Source organism: Andrena cerasifolii, unplaced genomic scaffold (genome assembly GCF_050908995.1).
Source record: "Andrena cerasifolii isolate SP2316 unplaced genomic scaffold, iyAndCera1_principal scaffold0491, whole genome shotgun sequence".
Taxonomy (NCBI): domain Eukaryota; kingdom Metazoa; phylum Arthropoda; class Insecta; order Hymenoptera; family Andrenidae; genus Andrena; species Andrena cerasifolii.
In genome coordinates, this window is record NW_027485384.1 from 6657 (window position 1) to 32600 (window position 25944).

At 27.3% G+C, this 25944-nt stretch overlaps 3 protein-coding genes and 1 long non-coding RNA gene across 4 annotated transcripts; 3 read left to right on the forward strand and 1 right to left on the reverse strand.

The window, feature by feature from the left end:
• The first annotated feature begins 10785 nt into the window (after nt 1–10785).
• Nucleotides 10786–11355, forward strand: LOC143378129 (uncharacterized). The gene has a single exon (XM_076829952.1). It carries the CDS (start codon nt 10786–10788, stop codon nt 11353–11355), a length of 570 nt encoding a protein of 189 aa, XP_076686067.1.
• A 192-nt stretch (nt 11356–11547) lies between these two features.
• Nucleotides 11548–13015, forward strand: LOC143378130 (uncharacterized). Its single transcript, XM_076829953.1, has 3 exons — nt 11548–11667; nt 11857–12896; nt 12985–13015. The coding sequence occupies exons 1-3, from the start codon at nt 11548–11550 to the stop codon at nt 13013–13015; spliced, it is 1191 nt and encodes a 396-aa protein (XP_076686068.1).
• Nucleotides 13016–13359: 344 nt separating this feature from the next.
• Nucleotides 13360–14551, forward strand: LOC143378131 (uncharacterized). Its single transcript, XM_076829955.1, has 2 exons — nt 13360–14442; nt 14492–14551. The coding sequence occupies exons 1-2, from the start codon at nt 13360–13362 to the stop codon at nt 14549–14551; spliced, it is 1143 nt and encodes a 380-aa protein (XP_076686070.1).
• A 54-nt stretch (nt 14552–14605) lies between these two features.
• On the reverse strand, nt 14606–15765 carry LOC143378128 (uncharacterized). Its single transcript, XR_013087633.1, has 3 exons — nt 15495–15765; nt 14839–14998; nt 14606–14747 (listed from the first exon to the last, which is right to left on the reverse strand). It is a non-coding gene; the product is annotated as an uncharacterized LOC143378128 (long non-coding RNA).
• Between the last annotated feature and the right edge of the window lie 10179 nt (nt 15766–25944).

Here is a 25944-nt window from a genome sequence, read left to right on the forward strand (position 1 = left end):
ATTATAAAGCATGAATAAGAAAATTGTAAAAAATTGTAAAAAATTAAAACAAAATTTAAAAAAAAATTTTAAATTTTTAAAAAAAATTTTAAAAATTTAAAAAAAAAAATAAAAATTTAAAAAATTAAAATTTTTTTTAAAAAAATTAAGAAAAAAAATTAAAAACATAAATAAAAATAATTTTAAAAAAATTGTTGACAAAATTTAAAAAAAATTAAAAATAAGTTAAAATAAAAAAAATAATAAAAAAATTTAAAAAAAAATAAATAAATAAAAAAAATAAAAAAATTAAAATATAAAAAAAAATTTTAAATAAAAAATATATACAAAATTTAAAAGAAAAATAAAAAAAATTAAAAAATAAAAAAAAATTTAAAAAATAAAAAAAAATTTTAAAAAAATAAAAAAAATAAAAAAATTGTTAATAAATTAAACCAAAATTAAAAAAAAAATTAAAAATTTAAAAAAAAAATATTTTTAAAAATAAATAATTTTTTTTTTAAGTTTTGTTAATCAATTAAACCAAAATTAAAAAAAAATTAAATAAATGTTTTTTTTCTAAGTTTTAGTAAAAAATTCAAACAAATTTTTTAACAAAAAATTTAAAAAAATTTATCAAAAATTTAAAAAAAAATTGAAAAAAAAAATTTTATAAAATTTTTAAAAAAAATTTTTAAAAAATTAAAATTTTTTTTTTAAAAATTAAGAAAAAAATTATAAAAACATAAATAGGAAAATTGTAAAAAAATTAAAACAAAATTTAAAAAAAATTTTTTTTTAAATTTTAAAAAAATTTAAAAAAAATTAAAAAAATAAAAAAACTAAGAAAAAAATATAAAAAATATAAATAAATTTTTTTAAAAAATTAAAACAAAATTTAAAAAAAATTAAAAAAATTTTAAAAAAATTTTAAAAAGTTGAAAAAAATCAAAAATAAAGAATTTTTTTTAAATTTGTTAAAAAATTAAAACAATTTTTTTTTAAAAATTAAAAAAAAAAGTAAAAAAAGATAAATAAAAATAATTTTAAAAAAATTGGTAAAAAAATTTAAAAAAAATTAAAATAAAAAAAATAATAAAAAAATTTAAAAGAAATAAATATATAAAAAAATTAAATAGAAATTTTAAATATAAAAAAAAATTTAAATAAAAAAATATATACAAAATTTAAAAAAAAATAAAAAAAAAAAATTTTTTTAAATTTTAGTAAAAAAATTAAAACAAATTCTTTTTAATAAAAAATTTAAAGAATTATCAAAAATTTTAAAAAAAATTTGAAAAAAATAAAAAAAAATTTTATGAAATTTTTAAAAAAATTTAAAAAAAATTAAAACAAATTAAAAAATTAAAAAAAATATTTAAAAAAATAAATAAAAAATAATTTTTTAAAAAATTTGTTAATAAATTAAAACAAAATTTACAAAAAAAGTAAAAAACATTAGTAAAATAATTTTTTAAAAATTTAAAAAAAAAATAAAAAAATTATAAGAAAATTAAAAAAAATTTTTTTTGAATTTTTTAAAAAATTTAAAAAAATTGAAAAAAAGATTTTTTTTTTAAATTTTGTTAAAAAATTAAAACAATTTTTTTAAAAAAATTTAAAAAATTAAGAAAAAAATTTTAAAAACGTGAATAAAATTTTTTTTAAAAAATTGTAAAAAATTAAAACAAAATTAAAAAAAAAATTTTTAAATTTTAAAAATCTTTTTAAAAAAATTTTAAAAAATAAAAAAAATTAAGAAAAAAATTTAAAAAACATAAATAAATTTTTTTAAAAAATTAAAACATAGTTTAAAAGAAAAATTTAAAAAAAAATTTTAAAAATTTAAAAAGTTGAGAAAAAATCAAAATTAAAGAATTTTTTTGTAATTTGGTTAAAAAATTAAAACAAATTTTTTAAAAATAATTAAAAAATAAAATTTTTAAGAATTGAAAATTTTTCTTTAAAAAATTAAGAGAAAAATTTAAAAAACAAATAAAAATAATTTTAAAAAAATTGTTAAAAAAAAATTTTAAAAATTTTGTTTTAATTTTTTACAATTTTTTTAAAATTTCTTTATTCATGTTTTTAATTTTTTTCTTAATTAATTAAATTTTTTTAAAAAAAATTTTAAAAAAATTGTTTTAATTTTTTACTAAAATTTAAAAAAATTTTAAAAATTTTTAAAAAATTTTAAAAAGTTGAGAAAAAAAATAAAAATTAAAGAATTTTTTTTTAATTTTGTTACAAAATTAAAACAAATTTTTTTAAAAAAAATTAAAAAATAAAATTTTTAAAAATTAATTTTTTTAAAAAAAATTAAAAAAAAATAAATAAAAAAATTTTTTAAAAAAATTGTTAAAAAATTAAAACAAAATTTAAAAAAAAATTTTAAAATTTAAAAAAAATATTTTAAAAAATAAATAATTTTTTTTTTAAATTTTGTTAATAAATTAAACCGAAATTAAAAAAAAATTAAAATAAATGATTTTCTTTTAATTTTAGTAAAAAATTCAAACAAAATTTTAAAAAAAAATTTTATAAAATTTTTAAAAAAAAATTTAAAAAAATTTTTAAAAAAAAATTTAAAAAAATGAAAATTTTTTTTTAAAAAATTAAGAAAAAAATTATAAAGCATGAATAAGAAAATTGTAAAAAATTGTAAAAAATTAAAACAAAATTTAAAAAAAAAATTAAATTTTAAAAAAATTTAAAAAATTTTAAAAAAATTAAAATTTTTTTTTTAAATTTTAAAAAATTTAAAAAAAAAATAAAAAATAAAATTTAAAAAAAAAATAAAAAATAAAAATTTAAAAAATTAAAATTTTTTTTTAAAAAATTGAGAAAAAAAATTAAAAACATAAATAAAAATAATTTTAAAAAAATTGTTAAAAAAATTTAAAAAAAAATTAAAAATAAGTTAAAATAAAAAAATAATAAAAAATTTTAAAAGAAATAAATAAATAAAAAAAATAAAAAAATTTAAAATATAAAAAAAAAATTTAAATAAAAAATATATACAAAATTTAAAAGAAAAATAAAAAAAATTAAAAAATAAAAAAAAATTTAAAAAAAATAAAAAAAAATAAAAAAATTGTTAATAAATTAAACCAAAATTTTAAAAAAAATTTAAAAATTTAAAAAAAATTTTTAAAAAATAAATAATTTTTTTTTAAATTTTAGTAAAAAATTAAAACAAATTTTTTAAAAAAAAAATTTTAAAAAATTATCAAAAATTTAAAAAAAAATTTGAAAAAAAATTTTTTATAAATTTTTTAAAAATTTTTTTAAAAAAATTAAAAAATTAAAATAAAATTTTTTTAAAAAATTTTTTAAAAATTTAAAAATTAAAAAAAATTTATAAGAAAATTTTAAAAAATTGAAAAAAGAAAAGCGTTATTAGAAAATTAAAAAAGAATTAAAAAAAAAATTTAATTTTTTTTTAAAAATGAAAAAAATTAAAAAATAAAAAAAAATTAAAAAAATAAATAAAATTTTTTTAAAAAATTTTGTAGTCACGTCCCGGGTGAGGTCTTTAGGAACGATGACTATGGGGAAGGAAAAAGACAGGCGCGAATCTAAAATCCAGCACTCTGAGATTTTTGGGGGAAGACCAGGCGCGAATATTAAATCCGTCACACTGAGGGTTTGGAAGGAACTTAGGAGCGAATCTATAATCCGGCACACTGAGGGTTTGAAAGGAATTCAGGCGCGAATCTATAATCCGGCACGCTGAGGGTTTGGAAGGAGAGGAACGTCAGGCGCGAATCCTGAATCCAGCACACTGAGGGTTTTGAAGGAGAGGAACGTCAGGCGCGAATCTATAATCCAGCACTCTGAGGATTTTGAAGGGGATCAGGCGCGAATATTAAATCCGTCACTCTAATCGACCAGGGAAGGTTTTAAAAGGCGAATACACACCCTGGAAACACCTGTTAGGTCTTATTTTAGTTTTGGCTCGGTAATTGGATTTACCGTTATATTATTCGGCTCATGCAATAGTATGTTTGTAAACAGAGTAAGCGTCTCGCGTTCACTAACAGAAATCAGCTGTTGCGGCAGCTTGTTTGTTTGGGATCTTTGTAACCAAAGGGTGCACACAATAATTCAAACCGTGATTTAAAACTAAGCGGTTTATTACTAATGCTTGGGATGGTAAGCATTGGCACATGACATTGATATAGATATTAATTAATCACAATATGAAAATATGAATATGAAGTACATAGATATAAGCAAATGGGATTATTATAGAAGCAATAAGCGTTGCTAATATGAAATATAAATGATCGCAATAAGCTTTAGAATGCAATATAACGTGGAATACAATAAGAATAGTAATGCAAAAATATATATACACAAAGAAAGCATTAATGAGAATATATAGGTAATAAACGTTAGTAATACAAAATAATGAAGGTTCGCAATAAGCTTTGATAGACAAAAATAATAATAGTCAATGGTATGGAGATGAATAACAATATTAATAATTATAATTGCTTACGGTAGTTGCCGTAGAACACTGATTTGAACACTTTGGAATCATACAATTATAAACTTTTAGTAATATAATTTAGTTGCTCACCGACTTTCGTGAGCAGAAAAATGATCGCTCTGGCCTCTCAGGACCACGTATTTATAAGATTTTACAGGAGTATTGCGGGGGGTACGCGCGGTAAAGACCTTGACATATTTAAAAAATAAGTCGTAGTAGGACTTCCGGGGGTTTTATAAACGGTACGTCTATTAATAGACGTATTTATGTCACGTACGCCAAATATACGTCGCAATTAGGTTTCTGGGGTTTTTATGACTGCGAAAAGAGATACTCAACTCGTCGTATGGATTTCGGGTGTTTTATAGGAAAGGGGTTAGATTGGCTTGGACTCTGTGAGTCGTAAAGAGGGGATTGAGACGTGGTCTCGATTTAAGAGGGTTTTTGTAACGATGGACTTGTTTGAATTCGTTTTAAAGGGAAGGATTCGTGCCTCATGTGGCGAATAGGCGAAGGGGTTTTGTAACGATTATCTCGTGTTGGGGACCGCTAAGGTACAACATCAAGGTGATCGACGATTGAGGAGATGGGGTAAGAGTTGAGTTTCAGGGACTTCGGTGGAGTGGTTTTGAGGTTTAATAAAAGATTTTTGGAATAGGACCGCGCGAAAAATAGTGGGACGTCACATTGTTAATAAATTAAACCAAAATTTAAAAAAAAATAAAAAATAAATAAATAAATTTTTTTTAAATTTTTTAAAAAATTTAAAAGAAAAATTAAAAAATTAAAAAAAATATATTTTAAAAAATAAATAAAAAATAATTTTTTAAAAAATTTGTTAATAAATTAAAACAAAATTTACAAGAAAATTAAAAAATTTAAAAAAATTGAAAAAAAAAGAATTATTTTAAATTTTGTTAAAAAGTTAAAACAATTTATAAAAAAATTTTAAAAAAATTAAGAAAAAAATTAAGAAAAAATTAAGAAAAAAAATTTAAAAACATGAATAAAAAATTTTTTAAAAAATTGTAAAAAATTAAAACAAAATTTAAAAAAAAATTTTTTAAAAAATTTAAAAAATATTTTTAAAAAAATTTAAAAAACATAAATAAAAATAATTTTAAAAAAATTGTTAAAAAAATTAAAAAAAAAATTAAAATAAAAAAAATAATAAAAAAATTTAAAAGAAATAAATAAATAAAAAAATAAAAAAATAAAATACAAATTTTGAATATAAAAAAATTTAAATAAAAAATATATACAAAATTTAAAAGAAAAATAAAAAAAATTTTTAAAAAAAATTGTTAATAAATTAAACCAAAATTTAAAAAAAAAATTTTGTTTAATGTTAGTAAAAAATTAAAACAATTTAAAAAAAACAATTTTAAAAAATTGAAAAAAAAATTTTTTAAAAAATTTTTTAAAAAATTTTAAAAAAAGAAGAGAGTTATTAGAAAATTAAAAAAGAAATAAAAAATTTTTTAATTTTTTTTTAAAATGAAAAAAATTAAAAAATATAGAAATTTTTTTTAAAAAATTTAAGAAATCTAGAAATTTTTTTTTTAAAAAAATTAAAAAAATTAAAAAAAAATATTTTAAAAAATAAATAATTTTTTTTTTTAAATTTTGTTAAAAAATTAAAACAATTTCTTTAAAATTTTTTTTAAAAAATTAAGAAAAAAATTTTAAAAACACGAATAAAAAAATTAAACAAAAATTGTACAAAATTAAAACAAAATTTAAAAAAAAAATTTAAAATTTTAAAAATTTTTTTAAAAAAATTTTAAAAAATAAAAAAAAATTAAGAAAAAAATTTAAAAAAAAAAAATTTTTTTTTACAAAATTAAAACAAAATTTAAAAAAAAAATTTTAAAAAATTTTAGAAAAATTTTAAAAAGTTGAGAAAAATAATCAAAATTAAAGAATGTTTTTTAATTTTGTTAAAAAATTAAAACAAATTTTTTAAAAATAATTAAAAAATAAAATTTTAAAAAATTAAAAATTTTTTTTTAAAAAATTAAGAAAAAAATTTAAAAAACATAAATAAAAATAATTTTAAAAAAATTGTTTAAAAAATTAAAAAAAAAATTTAAAAAAAAGTAAAAATAAAAAATATAAAAAAAAATTTTAAAACAAATAAATAAATTAAAAAAATAAATAAATAAAAAAAATTTAAAATATAAAAAAAATTTAAATAAAAAAATATATACAAAATTTAAAAGAAAAATAAAAAAAATTAAATAATAAAAAAATAAAAAAAAATTGTTAATAAATTAAACCAAAATTTAAAAAAAAAATTAAAAAATAAATAATTTTTTTTTAATTTTGTTACAAAATTAAAACAAATTTTTTAAAAAAATTAAAAAATTAAGTTTTAAAAAATTAAAAAAAAATTTTAAAAAATGAAGAAAATAAATTTAAAACACAAATAAAAATAATTTTAAAAAAATTTTTAAAAAATTTAAAAAAAAATTAAAAAAAATTTTAAAAAAATTTGAAACAAATTTTAAAAAATTGAAAAAAGAATAAAGAATTTTTTTAAAAATTTTGTTAAAAAATTAAAACAAATTTTAAAAAAAAAAATTTTTTAAAATTGTAAAAAAATTTTATAAACATAAACAAAAAAATTTAACAAAAATTGTTAAAAAATTAAAGCAAATTTTTTTAAATTTTTTTTTACAAAATTGTTAAAAAATTAAAACAAAATTTTAAAAAACATTTTAAAAAAAATTTTTAAAAATTTAAAAAAAAATTTAAATTTTTTTTAAAAACTTTAAAAAAATTAAAAATATAAAAAAAATTAAAAATAAATAAAAAAATTGAAAAATTAAACAAAAATTAAAAAAAAAATAAATAAAATTTTAAAAAATTGTTAATAAATTAAAACAAATTTTTTTAAGAAAATTTTTAAAGCAATTAAATTTTTTTTAAAAAAATAAGAAATATTATAAGAAAATTAAAAAAATTACAACTTAAAAAAGAATACAGCGACGAAAAATTTAAAAAAATTTTAAACAAATTAAAAAAAAAATTTTAATTTTTTTTTAAAAAAATAAAAAAATAATAATAACAATAAATACTTTTTAAAAGAAATAAATAAATTAAAAATTTTTTTTTTTAAATTTAAAATATAAAAAAATATTTGGTTAAATTTTAAAAAAATGAAAAAAATTGAAAAATTAAACAAAAATTTAAAAGAAATAAATAAATAAAATTTTAAAAAATTGTTAATAAATTAAAACAAAATTTACAAAAAAATTAAAAAACATTAGTAAAATATTTTTTTAATAATTTAAAAAAAAAATAAAATAATTATAAGAAAATTAAAAAAAAAATTTTTAAAATTTTTAAAAAATTTAAAAAAATTGAAAAAAAAGAATTATTTTAAATTTTGTTAAAAAATTAGAACAAATTTTATGAAAATTTTTTTTAAAAAATTAAGAATAAATTTAAAAACATGAATAAAAAAATTTTTAAAAAATTGTAAAAAATTATAACAAAATTTAAAAAAAAAAATTTTAAATTTTTAAAATTTTTTTAAAAAAATTTAAAAAAATAAGAAAAAAATTTTAAAAACATAAATAATTTTTTTTTTTTTAAATTAAAGCAAAATTTAAAAAGAAACTTTAATTAAATTTTAAAAAATTTTAAAAAGTTGAGAAAAAAATAAAAAATAAAGGATTTTTTTAATTTTGTTAAAAAATTAAAGCAAAATTTTAAAAAAAATTAAAAAATTAAAAATTTTTTTTTAAAAAATTAAGAAAAAATTTAAAAAACATAAATAAAAATAATTTTAAAAAAATTGTTTAAAAAATTTAAAAAAAATTAAAAAAAAAAGTTAAAATAAAAAATATAATAAAAAAATTTTAAAAGAAATAAATAAATAAAAAAAATAAAAAAATAAAAAAAATTTAAATAAAAAAATATATACAAAATTTAAAAGAAAAATAAAAAAAAATTAAATAATAAAAAAAATTAAAAAAAATTGTTAATAAATTAAACCAAAATTTAAAAAAAAAATTAAAAAATAAATAATTTTTTTTTAATTTTGTTACAAAATTAAAACAAATTTTTTTAAAAAAATTAAAAAATTAAGTTTTAAAAAATTAAAAAAAAATTTTAAAAAATGAAGAAAATAAATTTAAAAACATAAATAAAAATAATTTTAAAAAATTTTTAAAAAAATTTAAAAAAAATTTTTAAAAAAATTTTAAAAAAATTTTAAAAAATTGAAAAAAAAATAAAGAAATTTTTTAAAAATTTTGTTAAAAAATTAAAACAAATTTAAAAAAAAAAATTTTTAAAAATTGTAAAAAAATTTTAAAAACATAAACAAAAAAATTAACAAAAATTGTTAAAAAATTAAAGCAAATTTTTTTTAAATTTTTTTTACAAAATTGTTAAAAAATTAAAACAAAATTTTAAAAAACATTTTAAAAAAAAATTTTAAAAATTTAAAAAAAAATTTAAATTTTTTTTAAAAACTTTAAAAAAATTTAAAATATAAAAAAATTAAAAACAAATAAAAAAATGAAAAATTAAACAAAAATTTAAAAAAAAAATAAATAAAATTTTAAAAAATTGTTAATAAATTAAAACAAATTTTTTTAAGAAAATTTTTAAAGCAATTAAATTTTTTTTTAAAAAATAAGAAATATTATAAGAAAATTAAAAAAATTACAATTTAAAAAAGAATACAGCGACGAAAAATTTAAAAAAATTTTAAACAAATTAAAAAAAAAAATTTTTATTTTTTTTTTAAATTTAAAAAAATAAAAATAATAATAAATAATTTTTAAAAGAAATAAATAAATTTAAAAAAAAATTTTTTAATAATTTAAAATATAAAAAAAATTTTTTAAATTTTAAAAAAATGAAAAAAATTGAAAAATTAAACAAAAATTTGAAAAAAAAAAATAAAATTTTAAAAAATTGTTAATAGCTTAAAACATAGTTTTAAAAAAAATTAAAAAATTTTAAAAAAATTTAAAAAAATATAAAAAAAATTTAAAAAATTATATGAAAATTAAAAAAAATAATAAAAAATTAAAAAAAAAATTTTAAAACAGATAAAAAAAATTTAAAAACATAAATAAATTTTTTTTAAAAAAATTGTTAAAAAATTAAAACAAAATTTAAAAAAACATTTTTAAAAAATTTTTTAAAAATTTAAAATATAAAAAAAATTTTAAAATAAATAAAAAAATTTTAAAATTTTAAAAAAATTTGAAAATTTTTTTTTTAAATTTTGAAAAAAAAAATTTTAAAAAACTTTAAAAAAAATTACAAAATATTTAAAAAATTTAAAATAAAATAAAAAAATTAAAAAATAAAAAAAACAAATAAAAATAATTTTTTTTAAAAGAAATTTGGCAATAAATTAAAACAAAATATAAAAAAAAAATTAAAAAATAAGTAAAATTTTTTTTTTAATTTTGGTAAAAAATTAATACAAATTTTTTAAAAAAAAATTTTAAAAAAATTTTAAAAAAAAATTTGAAAAAATTTAAAAAATTTTAAAAATTAAAAAAAAATTTTGAATGAATTTTAAAAAATTTCAAAAAGAAAAAAAAATTATAAGAAAATTAAAAAATAAATAAAAAAAATTTTTTAAAAAAATTTTTAAAAAATTTTAAATGTTTGGGCTTGGCCACAGCGACGCTGCCCCGAATCGCGCGACTTTTAAACGCGCTATTTGATATCGGGTCAGCGGCTGGAGCGATCGCGGCGATAGCCTGGTCGGGCCATCTCGGGGCCGACAATTATACTAATTAGCTTATCTCCCTCTACTAATTAGCAGCATCGCGCGACACACACGTGTACTTCTCTGATTGGCCATGCATCATCGGCACCCGAATCGGTGGCTCGGCCCGCTCTGTTTCCGCAATCGCTCTCTTGCTTGTGAACCGCGTACCGGTAAACACCGCTGTTTCTCCTATCGCGAAACAAAAGAGCTATCGGTGCTCCGATAATACGAAACAAGTATTTCTATATACTTCGCTTCGGCCTCGCGCAATCGCGTGTACAATTTCTTGTAAATTAAGTGCTCTACTGTTAATAGTAATATTCCTTTTAATTAGTTATTAAGCACCCTCGTTTATTGTGGCGACATTACAATAACATTAATAGCGCTCTCTTAAATCTATACGTTCTGCCGCGTGAACACAAACTTGCTCACGCGTTAAAAACAAGTGCGTGGTGCCCCTCGTTCTTGTGCGAACATAAAGTTGGTCCTTCGAGCCGGAGACTCCGGCGATTTCGAGTGCTGTGTGGTGACCGCGTGGTGCGAGAGCTCGTTACGTGCCGCCATTATGAAGGACGCGATCGCGGATCAGGTCAAGCTGTATCATCGGCTCTCGCGTGTGTACGATAATCTGAAAAAGAAAGGTGTCGCTAAAATGACTGAAGGTTCGGTGCAAGCTAGACTGGAAATGCTAACTTCACTCTGGGAACAATTCTCGAAGCAACATGGGGCTATAGAGAAGCAATGCACTGAGGAGTGGGCAAGGCATGATTATTTTACCAAGGATTGCTTCGATCTTGCCGAAGAATCTTTTCTGGAACAAAAGGGATATCTACTAGATCTCCTTCGTGGATTTAACCGAAAGCTGGAGCCCGGCGGCATGGCCTCGACTTCCGGCGGTGCTCCTACCGCGGAGACACGATCACGTGCCACTCTGCCCCGCATTCCGCTACCCAGCTTCGATGGACGCTACAGCGAATGGCAGGCGTTCCACGATTCCTTCGTCTCGCTGGTGATCAAGGATCCCACGTTAATGGATGTGGATCGGCTACATTATTTAAAGGGCTGTGTAAAAGGTGATGCGAGTACCGTGATACGTAATCATACCACGACGGACGACAACTTTCAACCAGCCTGAGACGCTTTAAAGGAACGATTCCAAAATAAACGCCTCTTGGTGAGTGCACAGCTTACCATTTTAAATGAATTACCCACGGTGAAATGTGAATCGTCGGCGGAGCTGAAACGATTGTTCTACGGAACATGGGACGTGGTTGGCGCTCTAGCCGCAATGAATCGTCCCGTGACTACCACCGACTGGCTGGTCAAAATGACTGTCGACCGACTGGACGAGCAATCGTGCCGCGAGTGGGAGGCGTCTCTCGGCCTATGCACAGATCCACCCTCCTTAGATGCTCTAAGGGTGTTCATCGAAACGCGTATTCATACGGTTGAGGCGCTGGAGAATCAACGCAAGCGTGATCCTCCTGCCGAAGACAAACAAACAGCTCCCTAGGGGACCGCTACCAAAGGCGTCGCTACCAAAGGCGCCGCTGTGCATCAAGTCGGCACGACGCCATCGAACTCGAAGGATTGCGGACTCTGTAAGGGATCACATTACTTACTCTTCTGTCCCAAGTTCAAGGTACAGGACGCTGCAACGAAGAAGGCCACTGTTGCGAAATTGCAGCGCTGCTTAAACTGCCTGGGCAAGCACCAAATCGACGGTTGCCAATCGAATAAACGGTGCCAGCGGTGCGCTGAACAACACCATTCCTGTCTCCATGATGCTTTCCCGACGGCTGCTGGTGCGGTAGTGCAGCACGTCACTCCTCGCGTGTTCAACACGCTGCCAGTGATGCTCGGCCTTGCGCGAGTTCGCACTTACACGCCGGTCGGTCAACATGTGTCGGTGCGAGCTCTAATCGATCCTGGAAGTGAAGTGTCCTTAATCTCGGAGCAGCTCGTAAAACGACTTGGGTTGAAGAGGCAGCGCGCTCGCATACCTTTGCTTTTCGCCGGCGGTGCTCCGTCGCAATGCACGCGAGGGCTCGTTCATCTTGATATCACTGCCGACCGAGACGGTGAGAGTATCCTCGCCCTGTCGGCATTTGTGCTTATTGATTTGTCTAGCTACAAACCACCCGTCGTGCACGACGGGACGATCTGGCCTCGTCTTCAGGGCCTGCAGTGGGCGGAACCACGTCTCGCGAACCAGGATCCCATCGATCTGCTACTCGGTGCTGACGTCTACAACGACTTCATGTTGGAAGGCGTTCGCAAGGGCAAGCCAGGCACTCCACTGGCTCAGGAAACTACTTTTGGCTGGATTCTTACCGGAGGTCTTCGGAATGGTTGTGCTCGCAGCCGCAAGAGCGTGTCAACGGTCCAGTGCTGCTCGATCAACCAAGAACTACCTGGCCTGTTGGAGAAATTCTGGGAGCAGGAAGAAGTTCAGATAACACCCACTCTCTCACCCGGTGACCAAGAGGCGGAGGATCACTTTCAGGCCACTCATCGACGCACGTCCGAAGGTCGTTTTGTGGTGAGGCTTCCATTTAAAGTTACTCCAGAGCTGCGACCCTCGAGGCCCGCGGCACTTCGCACATTGAATTCTATGCAGCAGCGTTTTCGTAAGAATCCTGAATATGAACGAGCCTATCAAGACTTTCTACAAGAGTACGAGGATCTCGGTCATATGGTGGCGGCGCGTGCCCCCCCCCCTGAGGGACGACACTTTTATTTACCACATCATGGTGTCCTAAAGGCTACGAGCACCACTACGAAGCTGCGCGTAGTGTTCAATGGCTCGATGACCACTACCAATGGAAGGTCGCTTAATGACGTTCTGCACACGGGTCCCAACTTGTTACCAGCCTTAGCCGACTTGTTGCTAAGGTGGCGTCGTCATCCCATCGTCTTTGTCGCTGACGTCGAAAAGATGTATCGACAAATCATTATACACCCAGACGACCGGGACTATCAGCGGATCCTCTGGCGAAAGGGGAAGGAATTAAAGTTGAGGGAGTATAAACTTTGCACTGTCACCTACGGATTAGGCTGTGCACCCTACCTGGCTCTACGATGCTTGCGGCAGTTGGCCGCGGACGAGGCCGAGTCGTTTCCCTTGGCTTCTAAGACGATGTGCTCAGACGTTTACGTGGATGACATCCTAACGGGCGCAACTTCGGTGGAGGAGGCCTTGACTCTGAAAAAAGAATTGGATCAGCTCGCCATGGCGGGCGGCTTTCGACTACATAAGTGGGCGTCGAACTCGCCTGAGTTCATGAGGTCGGTCCACAATGACGTCGCCGCACTTGCCCGGCACTGGGATACGGACACCCAGCACAGCGTCTTAGGTATCCAGTGGCTTCCGGCGACTGACAATTTCCAGATCAGACTTCTGGAGGGTAGCACGAGTCCAACGACAACGAAGCGGAGCGTCCTGAGCCAGGCGGCGCAAATCTTCGACCCACTGGGCTGGCTTGCTCCTGTAACGGTATGGACAAAAATATTCATCCAGACACTCTGGACGCTCACGACCGACTGGGACGAAGCCTTACCTGTGCAATCTGAGGACGCATGGCGCGAGTTTTTGAAGGCACTTCCAGCACTTCGTCAAATCCAGATTCCGCGGTGCATGGGCTTGACCTCCACCAACCAATCGGTGGAAGTGCATGGCTTCTCTGACGCCTCGGAGCGAGCATACTCTGCAGTGGCGTATCTGCGTGTTCACGATTCATCAGGTGACATACAGATTCATCTTATTTCAGCCAAGACAAAGGTGGCTCCACTCAAGAAACTGTCGCTACCACGTCTCGAGCTGAGTGGCGCTCATCTACTTACACGGCTGGTGGCGCATCTTCTGTCGACTCTGGCTCTTAGGATCAACGGCGTGCATCTGTGGACTGACGCCCTGGTGGCCTTGGGTTGGATCCAGGCTCCGTCCAGTCGGTGGCAAACCTATGTGGCTAACCGAGTAGCAGACATTCAACGTACGCTACCCCAGGCACATTGGCATCATGTTTCAGGCCAAGATAACCCGGCCGACTGTGCTTCAAGAGGACTAACCCCGGCCGAATTCCCCGAGCACCCACTGTGGTGGTCGGGTCCGTCTTGGCTGGCGACGAGCGAAGGGCGACCCGTCACCTTCGAAGAGCCGATAGAAGTACCCCACTCTGAACGAAGGCATATCCTCCACGTCCAACGCTCCCCAGAAGATGAGGTGAGCCTGTTTTTAAACCGATTTTCGAACTTCCGTCGACTGCTCCGAGATACCGCCTGGTGCTGTCGATGGCTCCCGGCGTCCAAGGGGAAACGGGCAACTTACCTGACCGCCAGTGAGATACAAGCTGCCCGATCGAGGCTGGTGCGAAGTGTGCAATCTACTGCCTTCGCTTCGGAATTGGACGCTCTCCAAAGTCGCCAACCGCTGCCTAGACGAAGTCGCCTGCTTCGATTGAATCCGTTCAAGGATCAGGAGGACAGCACCTTACGCGTTGGCGGGCGGCTGCATTATTCAAGGATCACCTACAATCAACGACACCCTGTGATTCTTCCCGATGAATCACCACTGGCTGCGCTGTGGATCGCCGAGGCGCATCGGCGCTGTGCAACTCACCCTTTCAACACTTCGCCAACATTGCTGGGTTCTTCGAGGTCGCCACCTGGTAAAATCCTGCATCCATCGGTGCTCCACTTGTGTTCGCTGGAGAGGCAGTACCGCGGACCAGCTGATGGGAGTGTTGCCTGCACCTCGAGTAACCCCTTGTCGCCCGTTCCTGCGCGTGGGCGTAGATTATGCAGGGCCAATTTTTATACGATCCAGTCGAAGGCGCGGCCAGCACGCTCGAAAAGGTTATATCGCTCTGTTTGTGTGTTTAGCTACCAAAGCCGTGCATTTGGAGATGGTGTCGGACGGGACAACGGAAGCCTTTTTAGCTGCCCTGAAACGACTGACCTCTCGCCGCGGCCTCTGCTCCCAGATCTACAGCGACTGCGATACGGCATTCGTGGGTGCGGACAAGGAGCTGCGTGCCCTACTACAAGCAGTCAGTTCCCAAAATAGACAACTCCTGGACCGTCTGGCTTCTGAGGGTATCGAGTGGAAGTTTAACCCTCCTTCTGCACCTCATTTCGGCGGGATTTGGGAGGCCGCGGGGAAGTCCGTGAAGCACCACCTCCGGAGAGTGCTCGGCGAACATCGATTGACGTATGAGGAGCTGGCCACGCTCCTCGCTGAAATCGAAGCTTGTTTAAATTCTAGACCATTGGTACCGGTGTCAGATGATCCCGATGATCTCGCTGCGCTGACGCCAGGTCATTTCTTGGTCGGTGAGGCAGCTAACGCGATACCCGAACCAAATCTGGAGGAGCTCCCAGACAATCGGCTTTCTCGGTGGCAGCTGGTTCAGAAAATGCAGCAGCACTTCTGGCGCTTGTGGTCGCGGGACTACCTGAACACGTTGCAGACGCGGGGTAAGTGGAGTCGCGTTCGGACGGTGATTCGGGAAGGCGATCTGTGCTTAATCAAAAGCGAACTGCAGCCGCCCTCGCGTTGGCCTCTGGCTCAAGTCGTCAAAACTCATCCAGGTCCCGATGGTCTTACACGTGTTCTCACACTGAAAACGGCGACGTCGGACCTCACCCGTCCGTTACACAAGCTTATCCTGTTACCATTTGCTGCCGCCGCGGAGGTCGATGCTGGGAGCTCTCAAGGTGACAGTGTCGATGGCCGAAGACCGACATAACCTGGTCACCTCCGTCAGTATAGTAGTTAGGGTTCGATCTGCGGCACTCTTCTTGCGGAATTAGCTTAATTTTAGTTACTTCTCTCTTGTTTTAACTGTCTTCAATTTTAATCACGCTTTCATTTAATACCACTTCACTATCCAGCGGCGACATGTCTATTTCGTCAGAATATGACGAGACGGGCGGGAATGTTTGGGATTGGCCACAGCGATGCAGCCAATCGGGCAAGTGCACACTGCCTCGAAGCGCGCGACTTTTAAACGCGCTATTTGATACCGGGTCAGCGGCTGGAGCGATCGCGGCGATAGCCTGGTCGGGCCATCTCGGGGCCGACAATTATACTAATTAGCTTATCTCCCTCTACTAATTAGCAGCATCGCGCGACACACATGTGTACTTCTCTGATTGGCCATGCATCATCGGCACCCGAATCGGTGGCTCGGTCCGCTCTGTTTCCGCGATCGCTCTCTTGCTTGTGAACCGCGTACCGGTAAACACCGCTGTTTCTCCTAACGCGAAACAAAAGAGCTATCGGTGCTCCGATAATACGTGTGGGATAAATAAAATATATTTAATATAAACAGGAAAGATATATATATATATAAGATTGAAAGAAACTAAAACTAATACAAGATAACCGACTACGACACAAACAACTCGATTTAACACAACGACTCAGTACATCTACACACTCTGCCGGTTGTTCCAACTCTGTCCTTTCCGCGGAAAACTCGCCTTTCCGAAAAAGGACGCTACATCCCCACCACGCACGCTTTTCAAGTCGCCCTCATGCCCAAATATGGACATCGCTCCGCCGCGCGCTTTCTCGCCCCGACAAACCCTTGCGCGCGTCGCTGGGCCCGGTGACGCGTTGGGTTTTCCCCAACGGGCCTGTCTCCTCCGAGGTTCTCAACGTCTCGCTGAACTTATTCCGATACTACATTCGGCCATCCTGATATGACATCTGCCCTCAGATGTCCTTGGTTCTACCCTACACCGATTCGCTATCATCGGACAGGTCGTCTTCCTCGTCGGTGACCCACGGCTTCATGTGGTCGGCAGCCGTAGACGTCGTCCGCGGACCCTCGTGTTCTCCAACCTTTTCCACCACGTAACGGTTATTCCTCAATACCCTTTTTACGCAATAAGGCCCAAAATACTTCGCATGGAACTTCAAGCCTGGACCGGCTTGCGTTCTTTTAATTGCTATCAGCTGGCCCTGCCTGTACTCCGTGGCTTCTTTGCGATTCTTGTTAAACGATTTTCTGTTCTGCGCTTGAACCTCCGCGATTTTCCTCTTCGCTCGGAACCGCATCTCGTCACGCTCTTCTTGAAACATAGCGATCCACTCACCCTCTATCAACTTTCTGATTTCAGGATCCTCACGCATTCTTACATGTGTACCAAACAACAAACGAAAAGGCGTTGTATTGGTACTCCTACTCGGTGTCGCGTTCAGATATTTCTGAGCTGATTCGAGGTATTTGTACCACTCCTCCGGCTTCGGCGCAGCTAATTTGGTCAGCAACGATATGAGCGTCCTATTGACCCTTTCTATCTGCCCATTCGCTCGCGGCATCCCTGTTGTTATCAACACGTGACAAATCCCTTCCTCTTTACAATAATCCTTAAAGGCGTCAGACGTAAAACTCGTACCGCGATCGGAAATAACTCGCTTGGGATTACCGAATATTACGGACTGCTTCCTTAAACGGTCAATGACTTCAGCAGAACTCGTCGACTTTGTCGGATACAACCAAACAAACTTCGTGAACGCATCAATAACAGCAAAAATATGTCGATAAGACTTCTTTGTAGACTGCAACGGTCCAAGATGGTCAACGTGGTATGTATCAAACGGCACTTCCCCCTTATCAGTACTACACAAAAACTCCTCCTGCTTATTATGTTTCCGCTCGGCTAGAATACAATTTATACAATTTCGTACAACTTTTTCTACTTTCTGACGCATTCCCTTAAACCAATAGTCTCTCTTTAACAACGCCTCAGTCTTAATCACCCCAAAGTGACCGCGTTCGTGCACCCGGCGGACTACCTGTACCTGCATTGGTTTAGGTACGACCACCAGCGGGGTGTCATTTACCACTCTGTACAACACGTCACGACTTACAACATAGCCATTCTTTCGGTATTGCTCGATGTTGTCACAAATTTTCCGCAATTCATCGTCTCCTCGTTGAGCTTCACGCAACCTGACAATAATTCCGTCGTCATCTTCCTCTACTAGCATAATTGTAGGCAACGGATTTCTACTCAGGGCGTCGACATGAACCATACTTCTACCCGGCCTATGCTCAATCGTATACTGAAATTCCTGAAGCAGAAGAACCCACCTAGCTACTCGCACGCACAAATCTTTCTTATTCATTGTCAACGTAAACGCCTGACAATCAGTAACAATTTTAAACGAAATTCCTAACAGGTAAACTCGAAACTTTTTCAAGGATTTAATGATCGCTAAGACTTCAAGTTCATAACTCGGGTATTTTTCCTCGGCAGGCGTAGTTTTCCCACTCGCGTAATACACGGGATGGAAGGCACCATCCTGAGTATCGCGCTGCAATAAAATTGCTCCATATCCTAAACCAGACGCATCAGTGTGCAGCTCTGTCTCGGCGCCTGTACGATATAATTTTAATACCGGTGCACTACTCAACGTTAACTTCAATTTATTAAACGCTTCCAGTTCCAACGCACCAAACCTAAACTTGACATCCTTTCTCAACAAATCCGACATTGGACGCGCTATAACTGAATAACGATGGATAAATTTTCTAAAATATCCTGTTAAGCTTAAAAAACTCTGAACGTCCTTCACACACTGAGGTTTCGGGAATTTAATTACGGCTCTAGTTTTATGTTCTGACGGCTGAATGCAAGCATTTTCGACAATATGCCCTAAGTATTCCACCCTCGTTTGCAAAAATTTACATTTACCCCAATTCACTACTAATCCGAATTGACTCGCTACGCCCAACACAGCTTCAAGGTTTGCAATTGCACTTACAACATCATTCGCTAGAACTATTATATCATCCATGTAAACGCGCACCATTCCCACCGCTATTAATTCTCTGAACACGGCATGTATGAACCTTTGGAAAACGGCTGGCGAATTACAGAGTCCGAAAGGCACTCTCAAAAACTCGTAATGGCCGTTGGGTACAACAAAAGCGGTATACTTTTGACTACCTTCTTCAATGGGCACATGAAAAAACCCATTCTTTAAATCAAGTGTGCTAAACACTTTCGCGCCCTGTAGTGAGTCTAACTCGTCCTCTATTAACGGCAAAGGGTACCTGTCCTTCACTATTTTCTTATTCAGGTGTCTAAAATCAATGCAAATTCTAATTGTACCATCTTTTTTCACAACCAACACTATCGGACTCCCATAATCTGAGTGAGACGGTCGTATAATCCCATTCTCTACCCACGCCTTTATTTGTTCATCGACTATTGCTTTTTCCTTAGGAGACAATCGTCGCGGTCTTTGGTAAACAGGCACATCATCAGTAAGAATAATGTTCATCGTAACCCCCACTTCGCGTGTTTTATTAGGCTTATAATTTTCGACTAAAACTTCTATTGCCTCTCTATGCTCAGGAACTGTAACATGCGACAAATCAACTCCATTCACTGCAGGTTCAACACTAATGCTATACACTTCTGGCACGTCTAGCTTCCTAATAGAAATTTCTCCCCCTTTCATAATTAGCTCTACGGAGTCTAGAAAATCTGTACCAATTATTAAACCGTGTGACGTCAACACGTCAGGTACAACATGTATATCTATTGGATACACTACATGATCTATCGTTATGTGTGTTGAAAATACTCCTAACGTATGATGGCTTTCCACCGCAACGCCGCGAAATTGTAAAATCGTATTACTTAGTCTAGGCGCGCCAATTTTTACATAATGATCTGCTCGTATTAAATTCAAATCGCTACCCGAATCTATTAACGCTACTAACTCACAATTTTCAATCTGTACCTCCTTAAGGCGCTTTTTCCTCGACGCTTCCGATGTACTACTCACATCCTTTACAGGTTTACTCTCGCCTTTACATTCAAGCCAATATGCCCATACCCCTGACACTTAAAACACTTCATGCCTTTACTTTTCGTCGGACAAGTCGCACTTAAATGGTTCCGGTCCCCACATAAGAAACATTTTCTTACACCTCCTTGCATCACAGTTCCAACACCTCCTCGGACCGCCTTCTTCGTCTTCTCTTCAGTTCGCCTGCTCTTCACTCTTGCATTCTCCTTCATGGCTTCGTAGGACTCGAACTTCTCCTTCAGCTCTCGTACGCTTTTGGCTCCGTACAATATCATTTTATTGCACTCATCGTCTTGAATCCCTTCAATAATATATTTAATGGTCGCGGTGACTTCCATGTCTGCTTGTTTGGCTATCTCCAGCATTTGGTAGATGTACTCCTGGTATGATTCATTTGTTTTCTTGGTTCTGCACGATAATTCCTTATGTATCTTATGGACGTCTACCACTCGTGCAAACTCGGATCTCAACGCTTGCTTCATTTCAGACCACTTACGACAACATTTCTCATAGTTGACGTACAACTTAGCCGATCCGCGCAACAATCGCTTCGCATATACGATTTTTTGAATATCACTCCATTTGCACAGCTCCGCCATATCTTCAAATTCTTCGAGCCAGCAACGGACGTTTACTTTATCATCACCGCTAAACGTACCCATAGACTCCTCAACATCCTTAAACGTCAACATTTGCGTTTGCCTTGTGCATTTCTTAACATCATCATCTTCACTTTCGTCAGAACCATCTTCATCTTCATCTGCATCTTCCCCATGCTCGGCTTCCAACGTAAGAGCAGCTCTCAGCCGATCTTGCAGCTCCTTCTTCTTTCCGGATATCTTCAGCTTACGGCTCTGCAACTCCTGCTTCAACTCGGGCAGCTTCATTGCGTCAACTCGTGCCAGCCTAGCATTGCCGCCATCTTTTTCCCCAAGATCAACAATAGTATTATCAGCACTTCCCGCGTCACTCATTGTGAATATCGGTTTATTTTAACTCTTTCGTAACAGTACTTCACCGTCACAGCACAACAACCGTTTCACTGGATACAACTTCACGATTACCGCGTAAATAGCTTTGACCGACAATCCTGTTTTCCTGTGTTTTCTATCCCGGACGAGCCCCCAAAATTGTGGGATAAATAAAATATATTTAATATAAACAGGAAAGATATATATATATATAAGATTGAAAGAAACTAAAACTAATACAAGATAACCGACTACGACACAAACAACTCGATTTAACACAACGACTCAGTACATCTACACACTCTGCCGGTTGTTCCAACTCTGTCCTTTCCGCGGAAAACTCGCCTTTCCGAAAAAGGACGCTACATCCCCACCACGCACGCTTTTCAAGTCGCCCTCATGCCCAAATATGGACATCGCTCCGCCGCGCGCTTTCTCGCCCCGACAAACTCTTGCGCGCGTCGCTGGGCCCGGTGACGCGTTGGGTTTTCCCCAACGGGCCTGTCTCCTCCGAGGTTCTCAACGTCTCGCTGAACTTATTCCGATACTACATACGAAACAAGTATTTCTATATACTTCGCTTCGGCCTCGCGCAATCGCGTGTACAATTTCTTGTAAATTAAGTGCTCTACTGTTAATAGTAATATTCCTTTTAATTAGTTATTAAGCACCCTCGATTATTGTGGCGACATTACAATAACATTAATAGCGCTCTCTTAAATCTATACGTTCTGCCGCGTGAACACAAACTTGCTCACGCGTTAAAAACAAGTGCGTGGTGCCCCTCGTTCTAGGGCGAACATTAAAAAATTGAAAAAAATAAAGAAATTTTTAAAAAAAATTTTTAAAAAATTGTAAAAAAATTTTAAAAATTTTTTAAAAAAATTAAGAAAAAATTTTAAAAACATAAATAAAAAAAATTTAACAAAAATTGTTCAAAAATTAAAACAAAATTTTTTAATTTTTTTTTAAAAAGTGTTAAAAAATTAAAACAAAATTTAAAAAAACATTTTTAAAAAAAATTTTAAAAAATTTAAAATATAAAAAAAAATAAATAAATAAAAAAATTTGAAAAAAAATTTTTAAAAAAATTTTGAAATTTTTTTTAAACAAACAATTAAAAAAATTTACAAAATATTTAAAAAATTTAAAAAAATTATAATCTCTTTTTTAAATTGTAAAAAGTTTTTAAAAATTTAAAATAAATTTTAAAAAATAATAATTTAAAACAAGAATAAATAAAAAATTAAAAAATAAAAAAGAAATATACAAATTTAAAAAAAAATAACAAAAAATTAAAAAAAAATTAAAAAAATTAAAATAAAGAAATTTTATTTAAAAAAATTATAATAATAAATGAATTAAAGGAAAATTAAATAAAAATTATTCTTTAAAAAATTTAAAAGAAATTAAAATAAAAAATATAAAAAAGAAAAAAAATTAATAAATAATTTAAAAAAAAATTTATAAAAAATTTTAAAATTTTTTTTAAAAAATTTAAAAAAAAATTGTTAAAAAATTTTTTAAAAAAATCTTCAAAAATATTTTTTAAAAAATTTAAAAAAATAAAGATAAATATACAAATTTAAAAAAAAATAACAAAAAATTTAAAAAAAGAAATTTTTAAAGAAAAATAATAAAAATAAATGAATTAAAGGAAAACTAAATAAAAATTATTTTTTTAAAAAATACTTTAAAAAATTAATTTTTTTTTTAAAAAATATGAAAAAAAATAAGAAAAAAATTAAAAACATAAATAAATTTTTTTAAAAAAAATTGTTAAAAAATTTAAAACAAAATTTAAAAAAAAATTAAAAAAATATTAAAAAAAAATTTAAAATAAAAATAAAAAAATAAAAAATAAATAAATAATTTTTAAAAGAAATAAATAAATAAATAAAAATTTAAAAAAAAATTAAAATATAAAAGAAAATTTAAAAATAAAAAATATATACAAAAATTAAAACAAATATAAATTTAAAAAAAATTTAAAAAATTAAAAAAAAATTTAAAATAAAAAAAATTAAAAAATAAAAATATATATACAAAAATTTAAAAGAAATAAAGGAAAAATTAAAAAAAAAATAATAAAATTTTAAAAAATTTTTAAAAAAATTTAAGAAAAATAAAAAAATTTTTTTAAATTTACAAAAAAAATTGTTTAAATTTTTATAAATGAAAAAAAAGTAAAAAATATAGAAAAAATTTAAAAAATAAATAGAATATTTTTTTAAAAAATTTGTTAAAAAAATAAAATAAATTTAAAAAATAATTTTAAAAAAATTTAAAAAATAATTTTAAAAAAATTTTAAAAAAATTTTAAAATATAAATAAAAATTTAAAATAAAAAAAAATATTCAAAAATTTAAAAGAAAAATAAAAAATATAAAAAGTTAAAAAAAAATATAAAAAAATTTTAATTTTTTTAAAAAAAAAATTTAAAAAATAAGTAAAAAAAATTGAAAAAATTTTGGTAAAAAATTAAAACAAATTTTTTAAAAAAAAAAATTTTTAAAAAATTTCAAAAGAATTTTAAAAAATTAAAAAAAAATAAAAAAAAATATAAGAAAATTAAAAAAAAATTAAAAAAAATTAAAAAAAATTAAAAAAAAATTTAAAAAAAAAATAAAAAAATTTTAAAATTTGAAAAAAAATTTTAAAAAATTTTGAAATTTTTTTTTTAAAAACATTTAAAAAATTTACAAAATATTTAAAAAATTAAAAAAAATTATAAATTTTTTTTTAAATTGTAAAAAATTTTTATGAAATTTAAAATAAATTTTAAAAAATAATAATTTAAAACAAGAATAAATAAAAAAATAAAACAATTTAAAAATAAAAAAGAAATATACAAATTTAAAAAAAAATAAGAAAAAATTTAAAAAAATAAATTTTTTAAAGAAAAATAATAATAATAAGTGAATTAAAGGAAAATTAAATAAAAATTATTTTTTTTAAAAATACTTTAAAAAATTAAAAAAATTTTTTTTAAATATAAACAAATTAAGAAAAAAATTATAAAAACATAAATAATTTTTTTTTAAAAACATTTTTAAAAAATTTAAACAAAATTTAAAAAAAAAATTTTTTAAAAATTTTTAAAAAAATTTAAAAAAAATAAAATTTTTTTTAAAAATTTAAAAAAAAAATAAATAGAAATATAAAAAAACCAAATAAAAATTGAAAAAATTTTTTTTTAAATTTTAAAAAATTATAAGAAAATTAAAAAAAGAAATAAAAAAAACTTTTAAAGAATTAAAAAAAATTTAAAAACATAAATAAAAAAAATTAAAAAAAAAATTGTTAAAAGTAAAACAAAATTTAAAAAAAAAAATTTAAAAAAAATTTTTAAAAATTTTAAAAAATTTTTAAAAAAATTATAAAAAATTTTAAAAAAATATTTTAAAAAATTTTAAACAATTGAAAAAAAATAAAGAATTTTTTTTCAAATTTTGTTAAAAAATTAAAACAAATTTTAAAAAAAAAAATTAAAAATTTTTTTTTTAAATTTTAAAAAATTAAAATAAAAAAATACTAAATAATTTTTAAAAGAAATAAATAAATAAAAATTGTTTTTTTAAAAATTTAAAATATAAAAGAAAATTTAAAAATAAAAAATATATACAAAAATTAAAACAAATAAAAATTTAAAAAAAATTTAAAAAATTAAAAAAAAATTTTAAAAATTAAAAAAAAATTAGATTAAAAAAAATTTGTTTAAATTTAAAAAAAATTAAAAAATTAAAAAATATAGAAAAAAATTTAAAAGAAAAAATAATTTTTTTTTATAAATTTGTTAAAAAAATAAAACAAATTTATAAAACAATTTTAAAAAAAAATTTAAAAAACATAAAAAAATTTTAATTTTTTTTAAAAAATTAAAAAAAATAAAACAAAATTTAAAAAAAAATATAAAAAAAATTTTAAAAATTTAAAAAAAAAATTATAGTAAAGAAAATTTAAATTCTTTTTAAAAATTAATGAATTTTTTTTTAAAGTAACAAAAATAAGTAAAATTTTTTTTAAAAAATTTGGTAAAAAATTAAAACAATTTTTTTTAAAAAAATTTAAAAAAATAAGTAAAAAAAATTGAAAAAATTTTGGTAAAAAATTAAAAAAAAATTAAGAAAAAAATTTTTAAAAATTGAAAAAGAATAAAGAACTTTTTTTAATTTTGTTAAAAAATTAAAACAATTTTTAAAAAAAAAATTTTAAAAATATTAAAAAAAAATTTTTAATTTTTTATAAAATTTTTTAAAAAATTAAGAAAAAAGTTTTAAAAAATTAAAAAATTAAAAAAAAAATTTTAAAAAGTAAATAAAATTAAAAAAAATTTTTTTTAACTTAGAACAGAATTTAAAAAACATAAATAAAATTAAAAAAAAAAATTGTTAAAAAATTAAAACAAAATTTTTAAAAAATTAAAAAAAAAATAAAACAAAATCTAAAAAAAAATTATGAAAAAAAATTATGAAAAAAAATTTTAAAAAAATTTCAAAAATTATAAGAAAATTAAAAAAAAAGTAAAAAAAATTTTTTTTTTTAAAATTTAAAAAAAAATTTTAAAAATTGGAAAAAAAATAAAGAATTTTATTTTTAAATTTGGTAAAAAAATAAAACAAATTAAAAAAAAAATTTAAAAAAAAATTTAAAAAAATTTAAAAAAAAATTAAAGTAAAGAAAATTTAATTTTTTTTTTAAAAATTAATAAATTTTTTTTAAAGTAACAAAAATAAGTAAAATTTTTTTTAAAAAATTTGGTAAAAAATTAAAACAAAATTAAAAAAAAATTCTAAATTTTTAAGAAAATTTTTAGAAAATTTTTCAAAATTTTTTTAAAAAAATTTAAAAAAATGACGAAAATTATACAAATTTAAAAAAATTAAAAAAAGATTTTTTTTTTAAAAAAATAATAATAATA